This window comes from Lepidochelys kempii, chromosome 1 (genome assembly GCF_965140285.1).
Source record: "Lepidochelys kempii isolate rLepKem1 chromosome 1, rLepKem1.hap1, whole genome shotgun sequence".
Lineage (NCBI taxonomy): Eukaryota > Metazoa > Chordata > Testudines > Cheloniidae > Lepidochelys > Lepidochelys kempii.
In genome coordinates, this window is record NC_136380.1 from 291579035 (window position 1) to 291597269 (window position 18235).

At 46.7% G+C, this 18235-nt stretch overlaps 1 protein-coding gene across 1 annotated transcript; it reads left to right on the forward strand.

Moving 5' to 3' along the window:
* Nucleotides 1–3638: 3638 nt before the first annotated feature.
* On the forward strand, nt 3639–16945 carry AVPR1A (arginine vasopressin receptor 1A). The gene is made up of 2 exons (XM_073327912.2): nt 3639–4876; nt 14613–16945. Exons 1-2 carry the CDS (start codon nt 3841–3843, stop codon nt 14861–14863), a joined length of 1287 nt encoding a protein of 428 aa, XP_073184013.1. The 5' UTR covers nt 3639–3840; the 3' UTR covers nt 14864–16945.
* Nucleotides 16946–18235: the final 1290 nt, after the last annotated feature.

The window sequence follows — 18235 nt, forward strand, 5'->3', positions numbered from 1 at the left end:
CATAACAAAAATAGAAGCACACAAACACGTCCATATAAGGAGAGATTGTAAAGAATTGGACTGTTTCGTTTAGAGTGCAGACAAATGAAGGAAGATATTATAGGTATTCAACCTCTACTGGACCAAGTGGGAAGCAAGATACAGAGTCAAAAATCAGAATCAGGATTCTCACAAAGAATGCCTTGCCAACAACTCCATTTCTTTTAAACCAGAGCACCACTAGTATGAATACCTCCAGTATCTGAACTGGCTGCTAATTAGTATCCAAGTGGTATTTCATGTATTGTTTTATTTATCAGTCCCTAAATGGTCTGAGATCTGGATAACTGAAAGATTGCCTCTCTCCTATGTGGTACACAGCCTCAGTCGGCTAACCATAGATTCATAGACTCATAGATTCCACAGCCAGAAGGGACCATTGTGATAATCTAGTCTGACCTCCTGTACAACACAGGCCATAGAACTTCCCCAAAGTAATTCCTAGAACAGAGCTTTTAGAAAACCATCCAATCATAATTTTAAAATAGACAGTGAGGGAGAATCCATCATGACGCTTGTTCTAACAGTTAATTACTCTTACCATTAAAAATGTACACCTTATTTCCAGTCTGGATTGGCTAGATTCAACTTCCAGCCATTGGATGCTGTTATACCTTCCTCTGCTAGTTTGAAGAGCTCATTAAATATTTGTTCCCCATGTAGATACAGAGTATCACACATATACATGACACACATGTTAAGTTAATTCTGTTCATATGAGCTTTAATTAGGCAATTTTTCCCTTGTAAATCATGCCTGAATCACAGGAAAACAATGTTGAAAGGAGTGACTGTTCCCAAATTTCTCACCACAGCAGGCCATACATATTTAATCTGGAGGATTCATTGGTGGCTACCTTGGGAATTATACCTTGTAGCCTCTTTTTTTCCTCTGTATTTGACCTCAACCCTTGTCCCATTTGATTTTAGCTGCTCTTTTCCACACTGCGTAGTTGTGGAGATTATATGGGCCATGTTTTTTTTTAAATCATAGCTGTTGTGAAAATTGTTGACATTTCAAAGTTATTTCCATTTCAAAGTCTTTTGGAAAAAAATCATGAAAAAAGTTAAAATGACCTGGTTTTCAGTTTAAAACTTTTTATCAAAAAAGTTTTTATACTTTCAATAATGCTTATGATAAAAAAGCTGGGGAAAGGCATGTGGTTTTTCACAAAAAAAAATCATTTTTGAATAAAGGCCATTTTTTAATGAAAAAATCTTGTAATCATAAATTAGAGCTGGTCAAAAATGTTCAGTGTAGTCTAGGCCTGATTCTGCAGTCTTTATACAGGCAAAACTCATGGTGGCATCCCCCCTCCGCTGGACAAGGCCTCCCAAAATCTCTAACACAGTGGGACAGAGTCAAAGATGTGAAGTAAGAGCGTGTTCCTTCAGCCACTGCAATTAATGGGAGTTCTGACATTGACTTCAATGGAGCAAGCTCTAAAGCTCTGCTGTGAGCACTTTATGATAGCAAGCCTCAAATAAGGTACAAAGTGCAGGATCAAGTGCAGGAAGTAATTTAGTATATCGTGAAGTATATAATTCATGAGTCTTTCATCTACAGTAAATCTGGAAGAGTCCTCTAAAACCAGAATCTCAAAACTGCCTTCTTAATGAAAGACCAAATATAAATTTTATTCTTTACACCCTTTTTTATAAAGCAGATTTTTTTTCTCCTCTTAAAGCTGTTTTAGTTAAAAATCAGCCCAAGTAACACAGTTTTGTTCCAGTCAGATGGGACCTGATCCAGGATTTTCTATTGAAGATAATGTGGGTATTTTACCAGTGAACTGAACTGGAGCAAGATCTAACCTTAAATCTCATGTATTACTTCATATGACAGAATGAAAGCTGTTTCTAGTTATAAGGACCAAATCCCAGTCCCACTGAAATCAATGATAAAATTCCTATGTATACAATGGGGCCAGAATTTTGCCCTAAATCCAGAATAACCTATGAAACCAAGGAAACAGAAAATCTTTATCTAGTTATCTGCTAGTTTCTATATTTAAAAAATGACTAAAGTTAAAGTGATCAACTATGGAAATATGTTTGCAGTCACAGTACTTTAGAGGAGGTTTTAGATCCATGCTGCCTTTTTCTGTGCTGAATTCTAGGTAAATTTCTACCATCATGGGTGAAATCCTGGCCCCACTGAAGTAAAATGGAGCTTTGCCATTGACTTCAAGGGGGTCAAGATTTCACCCTTTGTTTCCAGTTTGTGCTGTTGATTCTCCGCCCCTCTCTTCTGGGCTTTATTCTAGTACAATTGTTATAATCCATGAGAGGACCAGACAGTACTCTGCTAAATGCCAGAACATCACTTTCCATCCTTGGCTTAGTCTTGGACAAAAGAACAGGACAGAAGGGAAAAATAACAGAGACATTTACTCTGAAATCTGATTCCTCTAAAATGTTGTTTTGATTATCCCAAATAACCAAAGTTGTGACAAGATTCTGAAAGCGCTGTTTGTTCACTATTGCCTTCCCCTAAAACTCAATTCTGTAATAAACTCTACCCCTTGGCTTTTAAGAATGTGTAGACAGATGGAGAGTAACAGTTCAACACATTTCACTTTCATCTCTTCTCTGTGTGTGCAACAGGAAAGGGTACAAGGGATAAATCTGGAAGACAGTGTCAAAGCCATATCACAACCTCCTGGCCGACAGATGTTGTTAGAATCCATTCTGTAAATGAAAAAATAATTCATAGATACTAGTAACAGACTGTGTTTGAGTGCTGCTTTGTTTTTCTCTTGGATTTAAGGAAATAGATGATGCTGTAGATCATATTTTTCTTCACAGTAACTCTTCAAAAGAGATGGCTAGGAGTAAGGAAACTGCCATTACCCAGAACTGCATGCCATCAGATACATCTCGCTGCTCACCTAGAAGAATCTTCCAAGCAATGATACAACCCCTGACAAAAACAAGGCTCCAGAGTGGAGAGGCAGAGGGGTAGCATTCCTACAGCCAGCAGATCACTCTCCCGCCCCTCCTCTGCTGTTCTTGTGCCCAGTTCCTTTCTCTCCCACTCCCACGTCTCCTCTTATTCTTACACCCCTGCAAGGTGTCGCCACTGCCCCTCCGCGCTCCAGCCTGCCTCTCCCCCTTCTCCTGCCCTTGCCCCTGCCCGCCCCTTGTCCTGCTCTTTCTGCTGCCCCACACCTGTATGCTACTGTCTCTCTCCGCTCTTCTCCCTCCCTGCCTTTGACCCTTCCCCTCCTGCTGCCCCGCTCAGCAACTCTTCCCCAGCGCAATAAGACACCGCAGCCTTCTGGGGACCGAGGGGCAGGCAAAGGGAGTTTCACAGACTAAGGTGTGAAGGTGCCGATCGCCCCCGCCTTCCCCCTGCTTGCATTGACGGACAGCGCCGGAGCCCATGCCCCTGCAGGGGGGACGCGCCCCTCATTCTCCTTGGGCAGAGAAAGGAGCGATCCCAGGGAGCGGCCGATGCGGGAGAGAACCTGGTCCACCACCCCGGGGCGCGTGGGAACGGGGGGAGCCCGGGGAGGGGCTGGAGGAAGGTACCGAAGCGGGGGGGGGGGCGGGTAGAGAGCTCAGCTCCTGTGCCCCGGGGGCAGCGGCGGCGCTGCAAAGCGAAGCGGGGGAGGGGGCGGCTGGCGTCAAGCGCTGACCAGCCTCGGAGACGGCCGCGCCCCTCCCCGCCCGGCGGGATAAAGGCACCGGCCCCCGGCGCTCGCTCGCAGACAACCGGCGGCGGGAGCCAGGGGCCGAGCGGCGGCGAAGCGAGCGAGCGAGCGGGAGGTGCGAGTGCAGGGTCCCGCCGGGCGGCACCATGCGCTCGGCCGCCAGCCCCGGGCCCTCGTGGGGAGACGCGCCGGCGGCCGGGAACGGCAGCCAGTGGCGGCGGGCGGCGGGGAGCAGCCCCAGCCCGGCGCCCGGCTCCGCCGCCCCCAACGCGAGCCGCGCGGCCGGCTGGGACCCCTACGGGCGGGACGAGGAGCTGGCCAAGCTGGAGATCGCCGTGCTGGCGCTGACCTTCGCGGCGGCGCTGCTGGGCAACGGCCTCGTGCTGGTGGCGCTGCGCCGCACGGCCCGCAAGGCCTCGCGCATGCACCTCTTCATCCGCCACCTCAGCCTGGCCGACCTGGCCGTGGCCTTCTTCCAGGTGCTGCCGCAGCTGTGCTGGGAGGTGACCTTCCGCTTCCACGGGCCCGACGGGCTGTGCCGCGTGGTGAAGCACCTGCAGGTCTTCGGCATGTTCGCCTCGGCCTACCTGCTGGTGGCCATGACGGCCGACCGCTACGTGGCCGTGTGCCGCCCGCTGCAGACCCTGCGCCAGCCCGCCCGCCGCCCGCACGCCATGGTGGCGGCCGCCTGGGCGCTCAGCCTGCTGCTCAGCACCCCGCAGTACTTCATCTTCTCCCTCAGCGAGGTGGAGCGCGGCTCGCAGGTCTACGACTGCTGGGCGCACTTCGTGCAGCCCTGGGGGCCCCGCGCCTACGTCACCTGGATCACCGGCGGCATCTTCGTGGCGCCCGTGCTGGTCCTGGCCACCTGCTACGGCTTCATCTGCGGCCACCTCTGGCGCAACGTCCGCGGCAAGACCCGCCGGCGCGGGGAAGGGGGCGGCGAGGCCCGCCGCAAGCCCGGGGCGGTGGCGGTGGCCGCGGCGGCTGGGCCCCCCGGCGGCGCCTTCCGCCGGGGGCTTCTGCCCACCCCGTGTGTCAGCAGCGTCAAGACCATCTCCCGGGCCAAGATCCGCACCGTCAAGATGACCTTCGTGATCGTCTCGGCCTACATCGCCTGCTGGGCGCCCTTCTTCACTGTCCAGATGTGGTCCGTCTGGGACCCGCAGTTCTCCTGGATCGGTAGGTGAAGGGGAGGCGCAGGTGTCCAGCCTCTGCTCTGATTTACCTTGCTGCCACTCCGGAGTGACTCCGTACTCACACCGAAGTAACTCAGAAAAGATTCTGAGGGAGAGATGTAAAGTACTTCCCCTGCCTTCTGCTGTGGGTGTGTTGGGGGAGCAGAGGGAAAATGCAGACCAAAGATTATCTCTTTAGACTATAATGGGGAAATGAGTTAGTTTCACTCAGAGCAATAAACCCTGCCTTTTTTACAATTAATAGTTTGCCCTTGATAGTTGCTGTTATGACCCTGCGGGCTCTGACAAGGAAACCCAGCTGTTTCAGTTGTTCTTGAGGAACAATTTGAATAATGGGGCTTTTGATTTTAAGCAACTCTCCCTGGTAAAACAAATGTGGAGTTCTGCTGAAAAACTGATGGCACGATTTGTCTCCACCTCAATTATTTCTTTAGGGAAACGTTGAATAAAAATCATCATGTTTCTGAAAAAGTTTTACATAAACTAAAGGATTACTTGTGTTTATATTGCATGTATGAGTTAAGTAACTTGCAAATAACCACAGGAATGTTTTCTCACTTACTGTTTTACTTTTGCTACTGAGTGACAGACATAATGCTCTGGTGCAATAATTAATGAAATGCAGCTGCTACCTGGAAAGCCTTCTCCTGTCAGTCTTGTATGCATTTCAGTTTTGCCACTTACCTGCATTCAAATAGATTAAAAGGAGAAAATAAATAACTAATCTGGGGATTCCACTTCATTGTAAAGTTTGTGTCTGGAAGGGGTGTAAACCTAGAGCCTGATCCTGCTCTCACTGAAGTAAATGAGAGCAAAATCAGACCCTTTAGAGATCTAGGGAAGATTCTACAGTGTACCACAGCTAGGTAACCTTGAGGGGCTAAATCATACAGTACATGGACAAATACCCCTGACTTCAGTGAGTGTGTTCTATGAATAAGAACTGCAGGACTGGATGCAATGCCTTGCTGTCTTGCTTGGGTTAGATCAAAACACAATGTTCAACTGATACGAGCAAATCTTTTTGAACTCCATACTATTACAAATGTGGTGTTTTTTTGTTTGTTTTAACGTGATTGTTCTAAACTATTGGCTCTCAAACTGGAGGTCGTGACCTGGTTATGTGGGGAGTCACAAGCTCCAACCCCAGCGCGCGGCTGCGAACTGTGAGCCCCGACCCCTGCACCGGGCTGTGAGCCCTGACCATGAGCCCTGACCCTTGGGTGCAGCTGTGGGACTGCGAGCCACGACCCCAACCCTGGCCAGGAGCGGGGCTGCGAGCCACAAGTCTCGACCCCTGCGCTGGCCTGCAACCACAAGCCCCGACCCTGATGCGGGGTTGTGAGTCCCAACCCTGACCTCCATGGGGGACTGTGGGGCTGCGAGCCCTGACCCCAACCCTGGCCAGGAGCGGGGCTGTGAGCTCTGGCCAGGCGCTGGGCTGCAGGGCAGTACAGGGTTTACAATGGCGCCAGTGGCGCCTTGGGGCGGGCCCACATTCAAAAGGGGCTCCGGCCCAGCCCACTCACTTGCGCTGCGCCCAGAGCAGCTGGCTCCTCTACACCCCCGGCTTCTCCCCCCACCATTTGCTCCACTCAGTTGGCCAGCCCAGGGCTTCTCTCCAACCCCTGTCCCTGCCTGCCAGTTCCTCCCCACCCCATGACCCACAAGCGCCACCGGGAAGATCAGCTGTTGGCAACTGCCAATCAGCTATTTAGCATGCGCAGCAGCCCTCATCAGCTCTTTGGCTGGCTGCGGCCAATCATCGGTTTGGCGCAAAGTCTCCCACCTATCAGCTGTTTCGCCTGAGGCTGCTGAAGCTCCCACCTTCCACTGCAGGCAGATGTGAGCCCTTTTAATTTTCAGGGCAGAGGGAGCTAGGCTAGGGGGACAAGCAGCCAGGGCAAGGCAGCTTCTGTGCTAGCTGTGGAGGGGTGGGAGAGATGGGGTGTGGGCAGCTTCTTGGCAGGGGGCTGGGAGGAGACAGGCAGGCAGCTTCTCGGCTGGCTGCAGGAGGGTAATGGGGGGAGTACGGGTCAGGGGGTTTCTCGAGGACCAAGCCAGCCGTTCTCAGCCCACTCTGGTGTCTCCTCCAATACCTGTGCCCCACTCCAGCCAGGAGAAACCAGATGCAGACCCCCTTAGTGCTAGGCAGGGGGACAAATCAAAGGACATGGCTCTTTAAGAAAAGCTTGCCCTTGTGTCTGATGAGCGAACTTGGGCTGGGGCCAGCAGCTCACCCCCTCCCAGTGCTCCGTCCAGCCAGTTGGGTGTGCCTGGCTATGGCCAAAGGTGAGATGGGCTTCACTGCAGCCCCAGCCACAAATGAGTAGCCTCCCCCAGCCCGGACCTGCCTGTGCCCGGACCCCTCCCACACGGGCTCTGGGAACTCCCAACCCCTACGGTTCTGACCCAGGCCCTGGGGATCTGCATCCCTTCCCCTGTGCATGGAGGGACAGGAGGGGGCAACACACCAGTACTTCTAGTCACATCCTCCCTGCAGGCTCTTCTCCCTGGCCGGCTCTCATGCCTGACAAAATAACGCTTGCCCAGCTCAAAGCTGTTTTCTCCCTTTCTCTCCCCCTCCCTCCCCCAGATCAAGCCTGCCTGAGGGGCTTTTCCTCCCAGAGAGGAAGTTTATTCCCCCACCCCCCAGATCAGCATCCCCTCCTCCCCGTGTCAGGAAGTATTGATTTCCTTTCCCTGGATCCACACTCCCCCCTCCAGCTCACAGGGAATCCTTTGATTGCATTCCCCCCACCGCATCAGCTTCAAGTCAGGAGATGCTGCCTTGCTTCACCTTGGAACACCTGAGCTCATCTCAGGCTGTAGCAGCCCAGAGGAGGAATCAACCCCCTCTTCCCCCCTTGCCTTTGACTATGGTTCCACGAGGGGCTCCCCTCCCACAAAAGCTGCAGAGTGTGTGAGGGAGTCGGGGGTGGGCTGCAGCCCTGGGGACTGGGAGGAGCTGGAGCCACACAACAGCCATACAGCAGGATGAATGAATGGGACATTTCTGTGCTGGGCTGTTGAATTAAATTGCTCTCTGTGTCAGGGCGGGCAGTTTCTGGGCTGGCCGCAGGGGGTGGGGTTAGGGGGAGACAGAGCTGCTTTGAGTGTGTGGGTGGGAGTGGGAGCTAGACAGAGCCGATAGCAGATGGGGAGCAGAGAGAGAGCCGGGAAAAGGGACACAGGTGGAGAGTGGGAAACATCAGGAAGGGGAGATACCAATGATAGACACACATTCAATAACTAGAATGAAAGTGTATAAATATGCTGAAAATAGCTTCCCCTCAAAACTGGGAGAGCACCCTCCAGCACACACACTTTGCCCTTAAGGCAGAAGGGGGCAGAAAGGAGTGAGCAGCAGTTGGGAGGCATTGGGGGGGGTCGGCAGGCAGGAGGCATTCAGGGTTGTCGAGGGGGATAGGGCAAAGCGAGGGCAGGAAGAGGTTGAGTGGGGGTAGGGCTTTGGGGGAGGGGGTGGAGCCAGGATGGGGCACCGACCAGCAAAACCAAAAGTCTGCACCTATGCCGTGACCCCTTTCTCCCATCCACTGCTTGCTCTTCTTGGCCAGCAGCAGGCTCCTCTCTGCCACTGCCAGTCCGGGCTAGTGACTGTCCACTTCGGGCTCCCTGGGGGCAGGGGGTGCCTCTCCCTGTGGCTCTGCGGAAGCAGCAGGCTGGGGACGTTGGTGGCTCCCCCACCCCCTCATGCAAGCAAATGCCTCCTCTGCCATGGGCAGCACCAGTGCCAGGTGGGTAGGGCTGGGTGGGGCCCCAGGACTGCTCTGTGCTCCCGAGCTTCAGCTGTCCTGCCCCCTAGCACTGTGCTGGGAGGGGGAATCCCTGCTCTGTGCCGGCTCAGCAGGGCCGGGGGCAGGGCTTGGGGGAGTGGGGGAGGTTTGTGTGTTTTGCGGTGCTGGGCAGTGGGGGTCTGTTGTGGGGTTGTTATGTAGATGTGGTGGTGGGGCTGTGGGGAAGGACACTGGGCAGTGGAGGTGGGGGAGATCTGTGCGTGTTGGAGCATTAGGAAGTGTTGGGTGCTGGGCAGTTGTGGTTGGGCTGAGGGTGGGGTGCGCTGGGCAGGGGTGATGATGTGGGGGGGCTGGGTATAGGGAGTCGGGGGGGGGCACTGGGGGTTGCAGGAGCACGGCATGGGCCCACCCCCATGGTTGCAGGAGCACGCGTTTCTAAATGGTGTCCTCACACTGGGCGAGGTGGGACTGCCCCTGCCTTGCTATGCCCCATTGCCCCTGACCAGCCCCTTGCTCCGGGGACGGACTTCCCCACCCCATGTTCCATTGCCTCCATGGGGGCACACAAATATGTTTGCTGCTGGGCCCACAAAAGATTAATCCTGCCTTGTTGCGGGGCTGCGAGCCTCAGCACCGGCCAGGCGCGGTGTTGTGATCCCCAACCCCAAGCAGGAGCGGGGCTGTGAGCCCCGAGCTGGGGCATCCAGGATGCTGTGAGCCCGGACCCCTGTACTGGGGTTGTCAGGTGGAGCCTGGCCATGCTGAGGGTTATCAGGGTTAGCCAGGCACAAAGTTGTTAACCCCCAGCCCTGCCACACACAGGGTTGTCAGCCCCAAGCCCTGCCACCTGCTGGGAGCCCGGCCAGGCACTTGGTTGTGAGCCACCATCACCACCAGGTGCGGATCTCAGAGCCCCAAGCTCCTCCAGCCCAGCTCCACCCCCAACTCTACTCCACCTCCAAAGAAAGGGCGCCAAATAGAAGTTTGCCCAGGGCACCATTTTTCCTATAGCTGGCCCTGGTACTGAGACAACATTAGAGGGCTTGATTCTTTAGCAGCTGAACAAGTACTTTATTAATTAACAATCAGACACACAAGTGCAAACTTACTCCTGAAAATAATGGCCACCTGTACTGCTAAAACCGCTAAAAAATGAAAGTATCTCGAGTCTTACATTAAACTTGGTTTTACCAGTATCATCACCTCTGATATTGAAAAACCGCAATGCGTCATTGGCGGTGAAGTTTTGTCTGCTGAATCAATGAAACCATGCAAACTGCAGCGACATCTTGGCACTAGACATTCTGAGCATAAAAATCAAAACATGGATTTTTTCAAACGCAGAGAAGACCCAACAAAGGCAGCCAGGCCTGATGCTGATGGAAGTTTCCGACAGCAAACGTCCTCAGTTCTGGAGGCCTCTTACGTTGTGCCACTATGAACTGTCCGTACCAAAGCGCCGCATACAGCAGGTGAGGCGCTTATTCTGCCAGCAGGCAATGAGATTGTGGCACTCATGGTTGGCAATGATACTGCCAAAAAACTGAATATGCTCTCTACGTCTAACGATACCGTGCAACGCAGAATAAGTGAGATGTCTGAAGACATCAAAAAACAAATTGTGCACGAAATTAAACATTCTGCTTTCAGTATGTTCAGCCTGCAACTTGATAAAACCACTGATGTTACTCACTGCGCACAACTGATAGCATTCGTACGGTGTGTAAATACCGGGGATGTTAAGGATGAGTTCTTACTCTGTGAACAACTTGAAACAACCACAACAGCACAGGCCATTTTCAATAAGGTGAATGCCTTTTTTCGAAAGCAATGGCATTGAGTGGAAAAACCTTTGTGGTATCTGTACTGATGGTGCTCCAGCAATCATGGGTGCACGGTCTGGCTTTCAGCAGAAGGTAAAGTGTGTCTCACCTAATGTGATTGTCACTCATTGTGGAAGCCATCGTCAAGTCCTAGCTGCAAAGACATTGCCAATATGCCTTAATGCTGTGGTGGATGTTGTTATATGAGCAGTGAACTACATTAAAGCTCATGCTCTGAATAGTCGTCTCTTCTGAGAGCTCTGGAATGAAATGGGTGGTGAATATGAAGTTCTGCTTTTCCACACTCAAGGCCAGTGGCTTTCTAGGGGATGTGCATTAAAGCACATTTTTGTACTTTGTGAAGAGATGGCAGAGTTTTTCCTGCGAAAACAGAAACAAGAGCTGAACAAAATGTTCAATGACAAGAAATGGCTTCTCTGCTTGGCATACCTAGTTGATATCTTTGGTAGCCTTAAAGATCTCAATCTTAAAGATCTCAATCTGTCACTTCAGGGAAAATGTTCAACATTAATAGACCTGACTAATAAAATCAAAGCCTTCCAGATGAAGTTGGATCTGTGGTGCAGGAAGCTGGACACAGACAGATATGGCATGTTTCCGACACTTTCCTCATTCAGCGAGGAGGAGGAAGTTAACGTTGATAGCGCTCTCAAGTCAGCGATCAGTGAATATTTGAGAGCCCTTCATGAAGAGTTCTCACACTACTTCCCAGTGCTACCAGAAGCACTCCATTCCCCGGTGAAGAACCCTTTCAGTGTGACAGCTGAGCAGTTACCTACTGATGATATTCACGCACAGGAACAGTTTGTTGACATGATCAATGACGATGAAGTGAAAGCAAAATTCACACAGCTGCCTCTAAACCAGTTCTGGTGCTCAGTTGCAAGTGAATACCCACTGGTGTCTGAAATGGCCCTGAGAGTACTTCTGCCATTTCCCACTACCTACGAATGCGAGAGTGGATTCTCCAGCCTTCTCACAATAAAGACAAAATCTTGAAACCGGCTTGATGTGAAGGACGACATCAGATGCGCCCTTTCTAAAACAACACCAAAAATAAAACTTCTTGTGTCAAACAGCATCATCCATCTCACTGATTTTTTGGCTGCTTCAGGTCATTAATTGCAGTCAAGTATTAAAATAAAATTCTACTTAAAAATAAATTTTCCACTTATATTTAATTTGATAAAAATGTGTTTTAATCTTAATTTAAAAGCAGTGAGAAAAGGTAAATTCATTTTAAGCAATAGGGTTTAAATTTAGTATTTAACATAGAGTTAAATATTAAAAATGTGTTTTTAATTTCTAAGGGGGGGTTGCACTCAGAGGCTTGGTGTTCGAAAGGGATCACCAATACAAAAAGTTTGAGAACCACTACCCTAGAGTAACCAGGAAGGCTGCCAACCATTTTGTATGCCTGCTTGAAAGTTCTGTGATGACTTAAATGTTTGCCTTGTAATACTTCTACCTTTTGAAAAACATAGAAAAAGAAGAGAATTTTGCATTTCCCAGGTGTTCACGGTGTGTCTGACACTTCAGCTATCTGTACACAGCCAAGGAAAATATCAAAGTATCATCAGCCTAAAAAAAGTGCTAAGCTCAAATGTTTTACAAAAGCTTTTAGAGATTATAAATTTGCTGTTTGTAAACAATCAGCTCTTTTGGAAGGAAATGGTCACATTTGCTTTCTGATTTAATAAAAGGTAAATGGTTCTGATTAAAACATTTGCTGAATTAATTTGAACAAACATAATTTAGTAAAATGTTTCCCCAAAATTCAAAACTCTAGATGTGCTTTTTGTTTTTAAATTAAAAAGTCTATTCCAGAAATACCACAGTGAATTCATTTTGCCCTTGCTATGGATAAAATTCTGGAAGTAATTTTCATTCATTATAATGTACGCATACATATATATATGTAAAAACATGTAAAGTGAAAGCTGGAAGCCACAAACGTTAGATGATGATACTATATTGTACTTTTGTATTTCAGACTGTCATTGACAATAGTGGGAACTTTGATTACCAAGAAATGTGGGATTGAGTTCAATCACAATACATACCATAGTTGATCAAATATAAATAGAATTGAAGGTTTGAGGCAGACTAATATAATTTCGATTTCAAAAGGAGAAAAAAAAACCTGTCAGGACATTTCACTTGTTAAATAGAGAGATTAATATGAAGAGACATTCTAAAAATCTTGTAGAACTGTACAACACAGTGAATATATCACTGTGGAGACTTAATATTCATAAAGTGAGGCCACTTTTAATTGAATATACTAAGTACTTGAAAGAGTCTGACAATTTAATTAAACTAGTAGAGGTAAGAGGATGAATTTTTTTCTATGACAAAGTTTAGTTGAAGGAAAAAAACAGAGCATCTTTCTCTGATCTCTAGCATTATGGACCTGATTCAAAGTCTTTCTATTGACTTCAATGGACTTTGGATCAGCGCCTATATACATTTTGGAAGAAAAAACTTAGGGTGAAATCCTGGCCTTGCTGAAGCTAGTGTTTTGCCAGTGATGTCAATTTCACTCTTACCTAATCGAATTTGGACTTCAGGTTTGGGATTGAAGGCTCCTGTCCAGCAAAGCACTTACTTAGGCTATGGCTACACTAGAGAGCTGCAGCTGCGTCGCTGTAAGATCTCTAGTGTACTCACTTTAAAATGACGGGAATTAATCCCCGCCCCCAACAAGCTGCAGTAGCTATATCAGCAGGAGAAGCTGTCCCACCAACATAGTGCTGTCCATCCCGGCACTTAGGTCAGTGTAATTTATGTCGCTCAGGGTGGTGGCTAATTCATAGCCCTGAGCGACATGAGTATTACCAGCATAAGTGGTAGGGTATGCATAGCCTCCGTGTCAATGGAACTGCTGACACTTACAGGTTAACATGTGCTGAAGTGCTTTGTTGTCTTGGGTTCTTAGATCCCAAACCAGAAGTAATTAATCTTTACTCAGATAAAAGTCCAGTTAACTTCTATCGGAGTTTTACCTGACTAAGGACTTCCTGATTGTGTCCTTGGGATGATTTGGAGGATCTATCTGTACAACTGCTGAATTCTGGTTGATATGAAGTGGTTACTGTGAAAATTGCTGAATCAGCTTTGTTGTATCCACTGTGGGCTAGGAGGGCTGTGTCACTTCCTCCTCGTATCTGGTCTAGGAGGGTCATAGAACTCAAGGACTCTATTCAGGTGATAACAACTTGGAAGAATGGATGAGCTCTGGTCTAAAGGAGAAACAGTTTTACGTTCCCTCTCTGAGGGGAGGGGGAACTGGAAAAAAATGGAAATTTACCAGGTGCAGAGCAAAGGAAGCCAGGTGACCAGTTAGGGCTTTAAATAAAGACTTACAGGGGAGGAAGGAAGGGCATGGGCAGCCTAGGTCAGAGGACTAGCTGAGGGGAGAATACTCCATGTGTCAGCATGCAAGTAACAGAAGGATGCTGGACAGTCCCTGACTCCAGCCCAAAGAATGATCTGGAGTGGTGAGGAAACTGAGGAAGGGAAGTGCATGAAGTTTATTATTTTTGTATGGATCTGTGTATTTCTCATGTGATTAAGTGAAGAGCAGCAGCATTGTAGAACTCTGGATTGTATGTCTGTGTTATATGTAACACTTTCCACATGATGGCCCCTTGGAGAGGTAAACTAGAAGTCTCTCACCTTTGGTGAGATTATGGGAGAGATGTGTGTAAGAGATGGGGGAGCCTGAGGAGTTCATACTGTTTACAGGGGCTGGGTAGGGTGCCATGAGTTCACAGCTCTCCAGATGGAGTGTAAGAGAGCGGGTCTTCATTCTAACAATGTGCCTGGGGATCCCAAGACTGGGACAGTGCTTGGGTTTATAACACCTGGGGATCCAGAAGCTGGATTCCCCCACAACAATCTAAAGGGCCGCCAATAGAGGGCACCCAACCAGACCAGTGACAGTATTTATTACAGTGTTAAATGTCCGTTGTTGTTCAGTTCCAGGATTGCTTTTCTCATTTCTGTTCAACAATTAACATAAAAAATCAAATGGTTAATGAAGAAATTGACTGTATGTTGGCAATGTTCCTTTAATTCTGCTACTAAAACAGTATACTTTTTTTTTTTTAAATAGATTCTGAAAACACTGTCATTACAGTCACTGCTCTGTTGGCCAGTCTGAACAGTTGTTGCAATCCATGGATCTACATGTTCTTTAGTGGACACCTCCTGCAAGACTGTATACAGAGCTTCCCTTGCTGTCAAAAAATAAAACAAAAGCTGAGTAAAGAAGATTCTGACAGCGTTAGCAGAAGACAGACTTCTTTTACCAACAACAGAAGCCCAACAAACAGTTTGGATGTGTGGAGGGGTTCACCCAAATAATCAAAATCTACCAAATTCATCCCCATTCCAACCTGAGCCAGTTGCACAGAAGAGACAGGTCTTCTTCAAGTGCAATAACAGCACTTGTGAGTATCATAGTGTGGCACTTCAAGCTTGTCAAGGCACTAGTCATGAACAATTAACTACAGCAGTAGCCATATCATGAAATGTACCATATTGCTAAATAAACTATTTTGAACTGCTGTAAATTATTTTATGAAAAGTATTAATGACATACAAAGCAGTGGAATGTGGGCAATTGCTCTGGAAAGAGTACTAATGACCATAGTTTTTCTAAAGTTAACTTTATTTTTTGTTTATAAAATAATTAACACTTCGTTTCATGGTCATAATTTTAATTGAGACACTGCTTCATGGTTGCCAACTGAAGTGTACTGACATGTAACCATAATTCATCATCATAACTACTCTTAAAGTGTGCCAGTATCCCACTACAACTTACGCTTTGCTGTGTGTTATTCCTATAGCATCTGAGTACTTTAATAACACATTTTCATGAAAGCTTGGTTTTGAAGCTCCTTGAACAAATTTTGCTGTTTGTTAGAAGTCCTAAGAATCTCTTAAAAGGACAACGTTGAGGCTCGTGATCCTAAAATGAGACCTATCATTTTTGTGTGGTTTTGGAGGCACACCTATCACACTGTCATTCTGTTCTACCTGTCTGCTCCATTCTTTTGAGCACATCAGGTATGGAAGTTTTCAGTAATTTTGCTGGTGATATGCAGGACTCCGATTTGAATTTCCAGCATGCTCTTGAGAATGAAAAATCAAGCAGAGTGGAAGAGCAGTGGTATATTTATAAATATACTTGCATCACATGCATGCTCATACCTCTGATCAGAAACAAATTACCTCTGTTGTTGGTAGGTCAAAATAAAGAGGATTTGGGATTTAACAAGACTGAGCCCTAGTTATTGTTTGGCTAGTTAAATATTGGGCATGTTGACCCTAAATATGCTTTTCATTCAGAGCAAGATTGGGCCCAATATCTCTCTAAGCATTCAAAAGGGGAAATAATAGAAATAATTGGAACTGCATTCTAATTAAGCTATATTCTGCCTCCACAGTACTAATGGAGCTTCCATCCATTTCAGTAATAGTTTTGCAAAGAATGAGGGCAGACTATGTCCTGACAGAGAAAAGATTGATTTCATGCATTGCTAGCCCTATAGAAAACGATAGCTATTTCTTCAGGAACAAAAATATGGGGGAAAAAAGCCTACAACATTAAAATGGTATATTGTTCTTTTTATGTTTTCTTTTTAATGTGCATTTAAAAGCCTGAAGGACCAAAGTTTGTACACAGTTGTACATAAAACATATAGATATGAGTAAATGTATGCGAACCTGTTGATAAAATTTGGTCCAAATCTATGTATGTATGTATGTATTGAAGGAGTGTGTGTGTGTGTGTGTGTGTGTAAAATGTGTGTGTATATATACACACAGTGTGTACTGCATAAGCATCAGATACATATTTAGGTTGCATATGTCTCATATGAAGATGCTATTCTTTGACTAATTTTATGTTTTTGTTAATACTACTATCTTTGTACATGACATCTATGCAACTAGGTGTGCTTATAACATTTTATCAAAGGTTATTAGCCTGAATTTTTCTATAATGATATACATTAAAATAGACAAGACAAATAAAAACTTTGAAATAATCTTAATGAAAAGTTGGGCAATGAACGGCATAAAATATAAACAAATTATGGCTCAAAATTTTAGCAGAGTCTTTTAGTTGTTTTCCAAGTATGCTACAAAATCTATGCCTAAATTTTGGTGATTTCCCATGCAGCTGTATTTCATAAGTGCTATGTAGTTCTTGTAACTGATTTGATAAAACTGCATAGGACAGGATTTGAGATTCCAAACATTTTGTAATTATTACTTTGAGTTTCTTCTTTTGCTTAAACAAATTTTTTTTTCAGAGTGAAAATTAAGGTGTTCTGTACAGATACAAAAGTGCTTCTTAATAGTTGGTTGAAGTTAATGTTAGGGTAAGATTTTCGTGTGCTAATGAACAATTTCTTGTTCTTCCTGTTTTCAACCAATGAATAAATAATTGCTCATTTAAAATGTATAAACTTGCTTCAATAAACTTCTGGATTTGTTTGAGAAGCATTATATAAGTGGTTGTTTTTTTTTCAAAAACAAATACAGAAGACCATTAATAAATACCAGGATCTGGAGAGTCAGGGTCAGGCAAACTCTGCATTGATTTTTAATGTTACATGCACATAAGGTTTTCAGGACTGAACAAATTTTAAATTACTTCATATTATGTATAGTTCATGTGGGATGTATATCATAATACAAAGAATATGCAGTTTGCTTTCCACTAAATATTATAAATATCATCACTCAAGTGTGATAGAGCACTAATTTCTGCTCTATTGAAGTCATTTGGAGTTTTTCCCTTAAAGGCTCCTGCTCCTAATGAAATCAATCTGAAGTGAGACCAGACTGGTGTCTCTGCACTCTACTATTCATGTGGTGATGATGGGATAACAGCAGTTTCAAAAAGTTTAGACGGAACCACTGGAATAAGTGGCGTGATGCAAGAATCAGCAAGGACTTGGATCTGATTTCTTGATAAGAAACAGATGTGTTGGCAAGAAGCATTCCCCCCCCCCACTAGTCACTTCCTAATTTGTGAGTAAATAGTGTACTACTTGGAAGACGTTTTTTCTTTACTACCAAACTAGGACCACATTCTGCAGTGCTCACACATGCAAAACCCAATTTGGACCCAATCCTGCAGCACTGACTTGGAGATAAATCCTGGCCTTACTTGTTTCCATAACTGAGAGCTCACTGAAATTGTCCTTGGTTGGGTTCCACAGTTGGAGAGGTCTAATGAAATCCTGGAGCCTTCTTCCACTTTTTCAGAGTAATTGCATAAGATTTTTGCAGATGCCCAGTCTTGCCTTCTATCTCATCAGGGGCCTGAATGATGGTGCTGAGGAGGTATTGAGCATGCAGAATTCTTCCTCAGCACCCGAAGGTGGGTTCATTCCTATCTATTAGTATTCTGGGGAGACTGACTGGCAATGTAGCCCAAGGCAAGTAATGGATCTGTCATCTATGGGTGGAATAAGATGTAACTCATTTTACTTTCTAGTAACCAGAGAGGGAAGAAAGCAACCTCCCAATAAGCCCTCCCATTTCCAACCCCAAAGTAGCAGATATAGATGGGAGCCTCACTCTCCCTGGGCATGGGAAAGAAGAGAAGGGCAAGGTCTGAGGAAAGTTTTTCAGGGGCACTGGGGAGGTAATCTGCACGAAAATCCTGACTTCCCCTGAGCAGTCCTGTACCATTTGCTCATAGGTCACATTCAGAGC

Bases quoted from the DNA above. Each gene is read 5' to 3' on its own strand.
- AVPR1A (XM_073327912.2), top strand. From the start codon at position 3,841: ATGCGCTCGGCCGCCAGCCCCGGGCCCTCGTGGGGAGACGCGCCGGCG. The intron at 4,877-14,612 runs GTAGGTGAAGGG...TTTTTTAAATAG, and splicing joins CCCGCAGTTCTCCTGGATCG to ATTCTGAAAACACTGTCATT.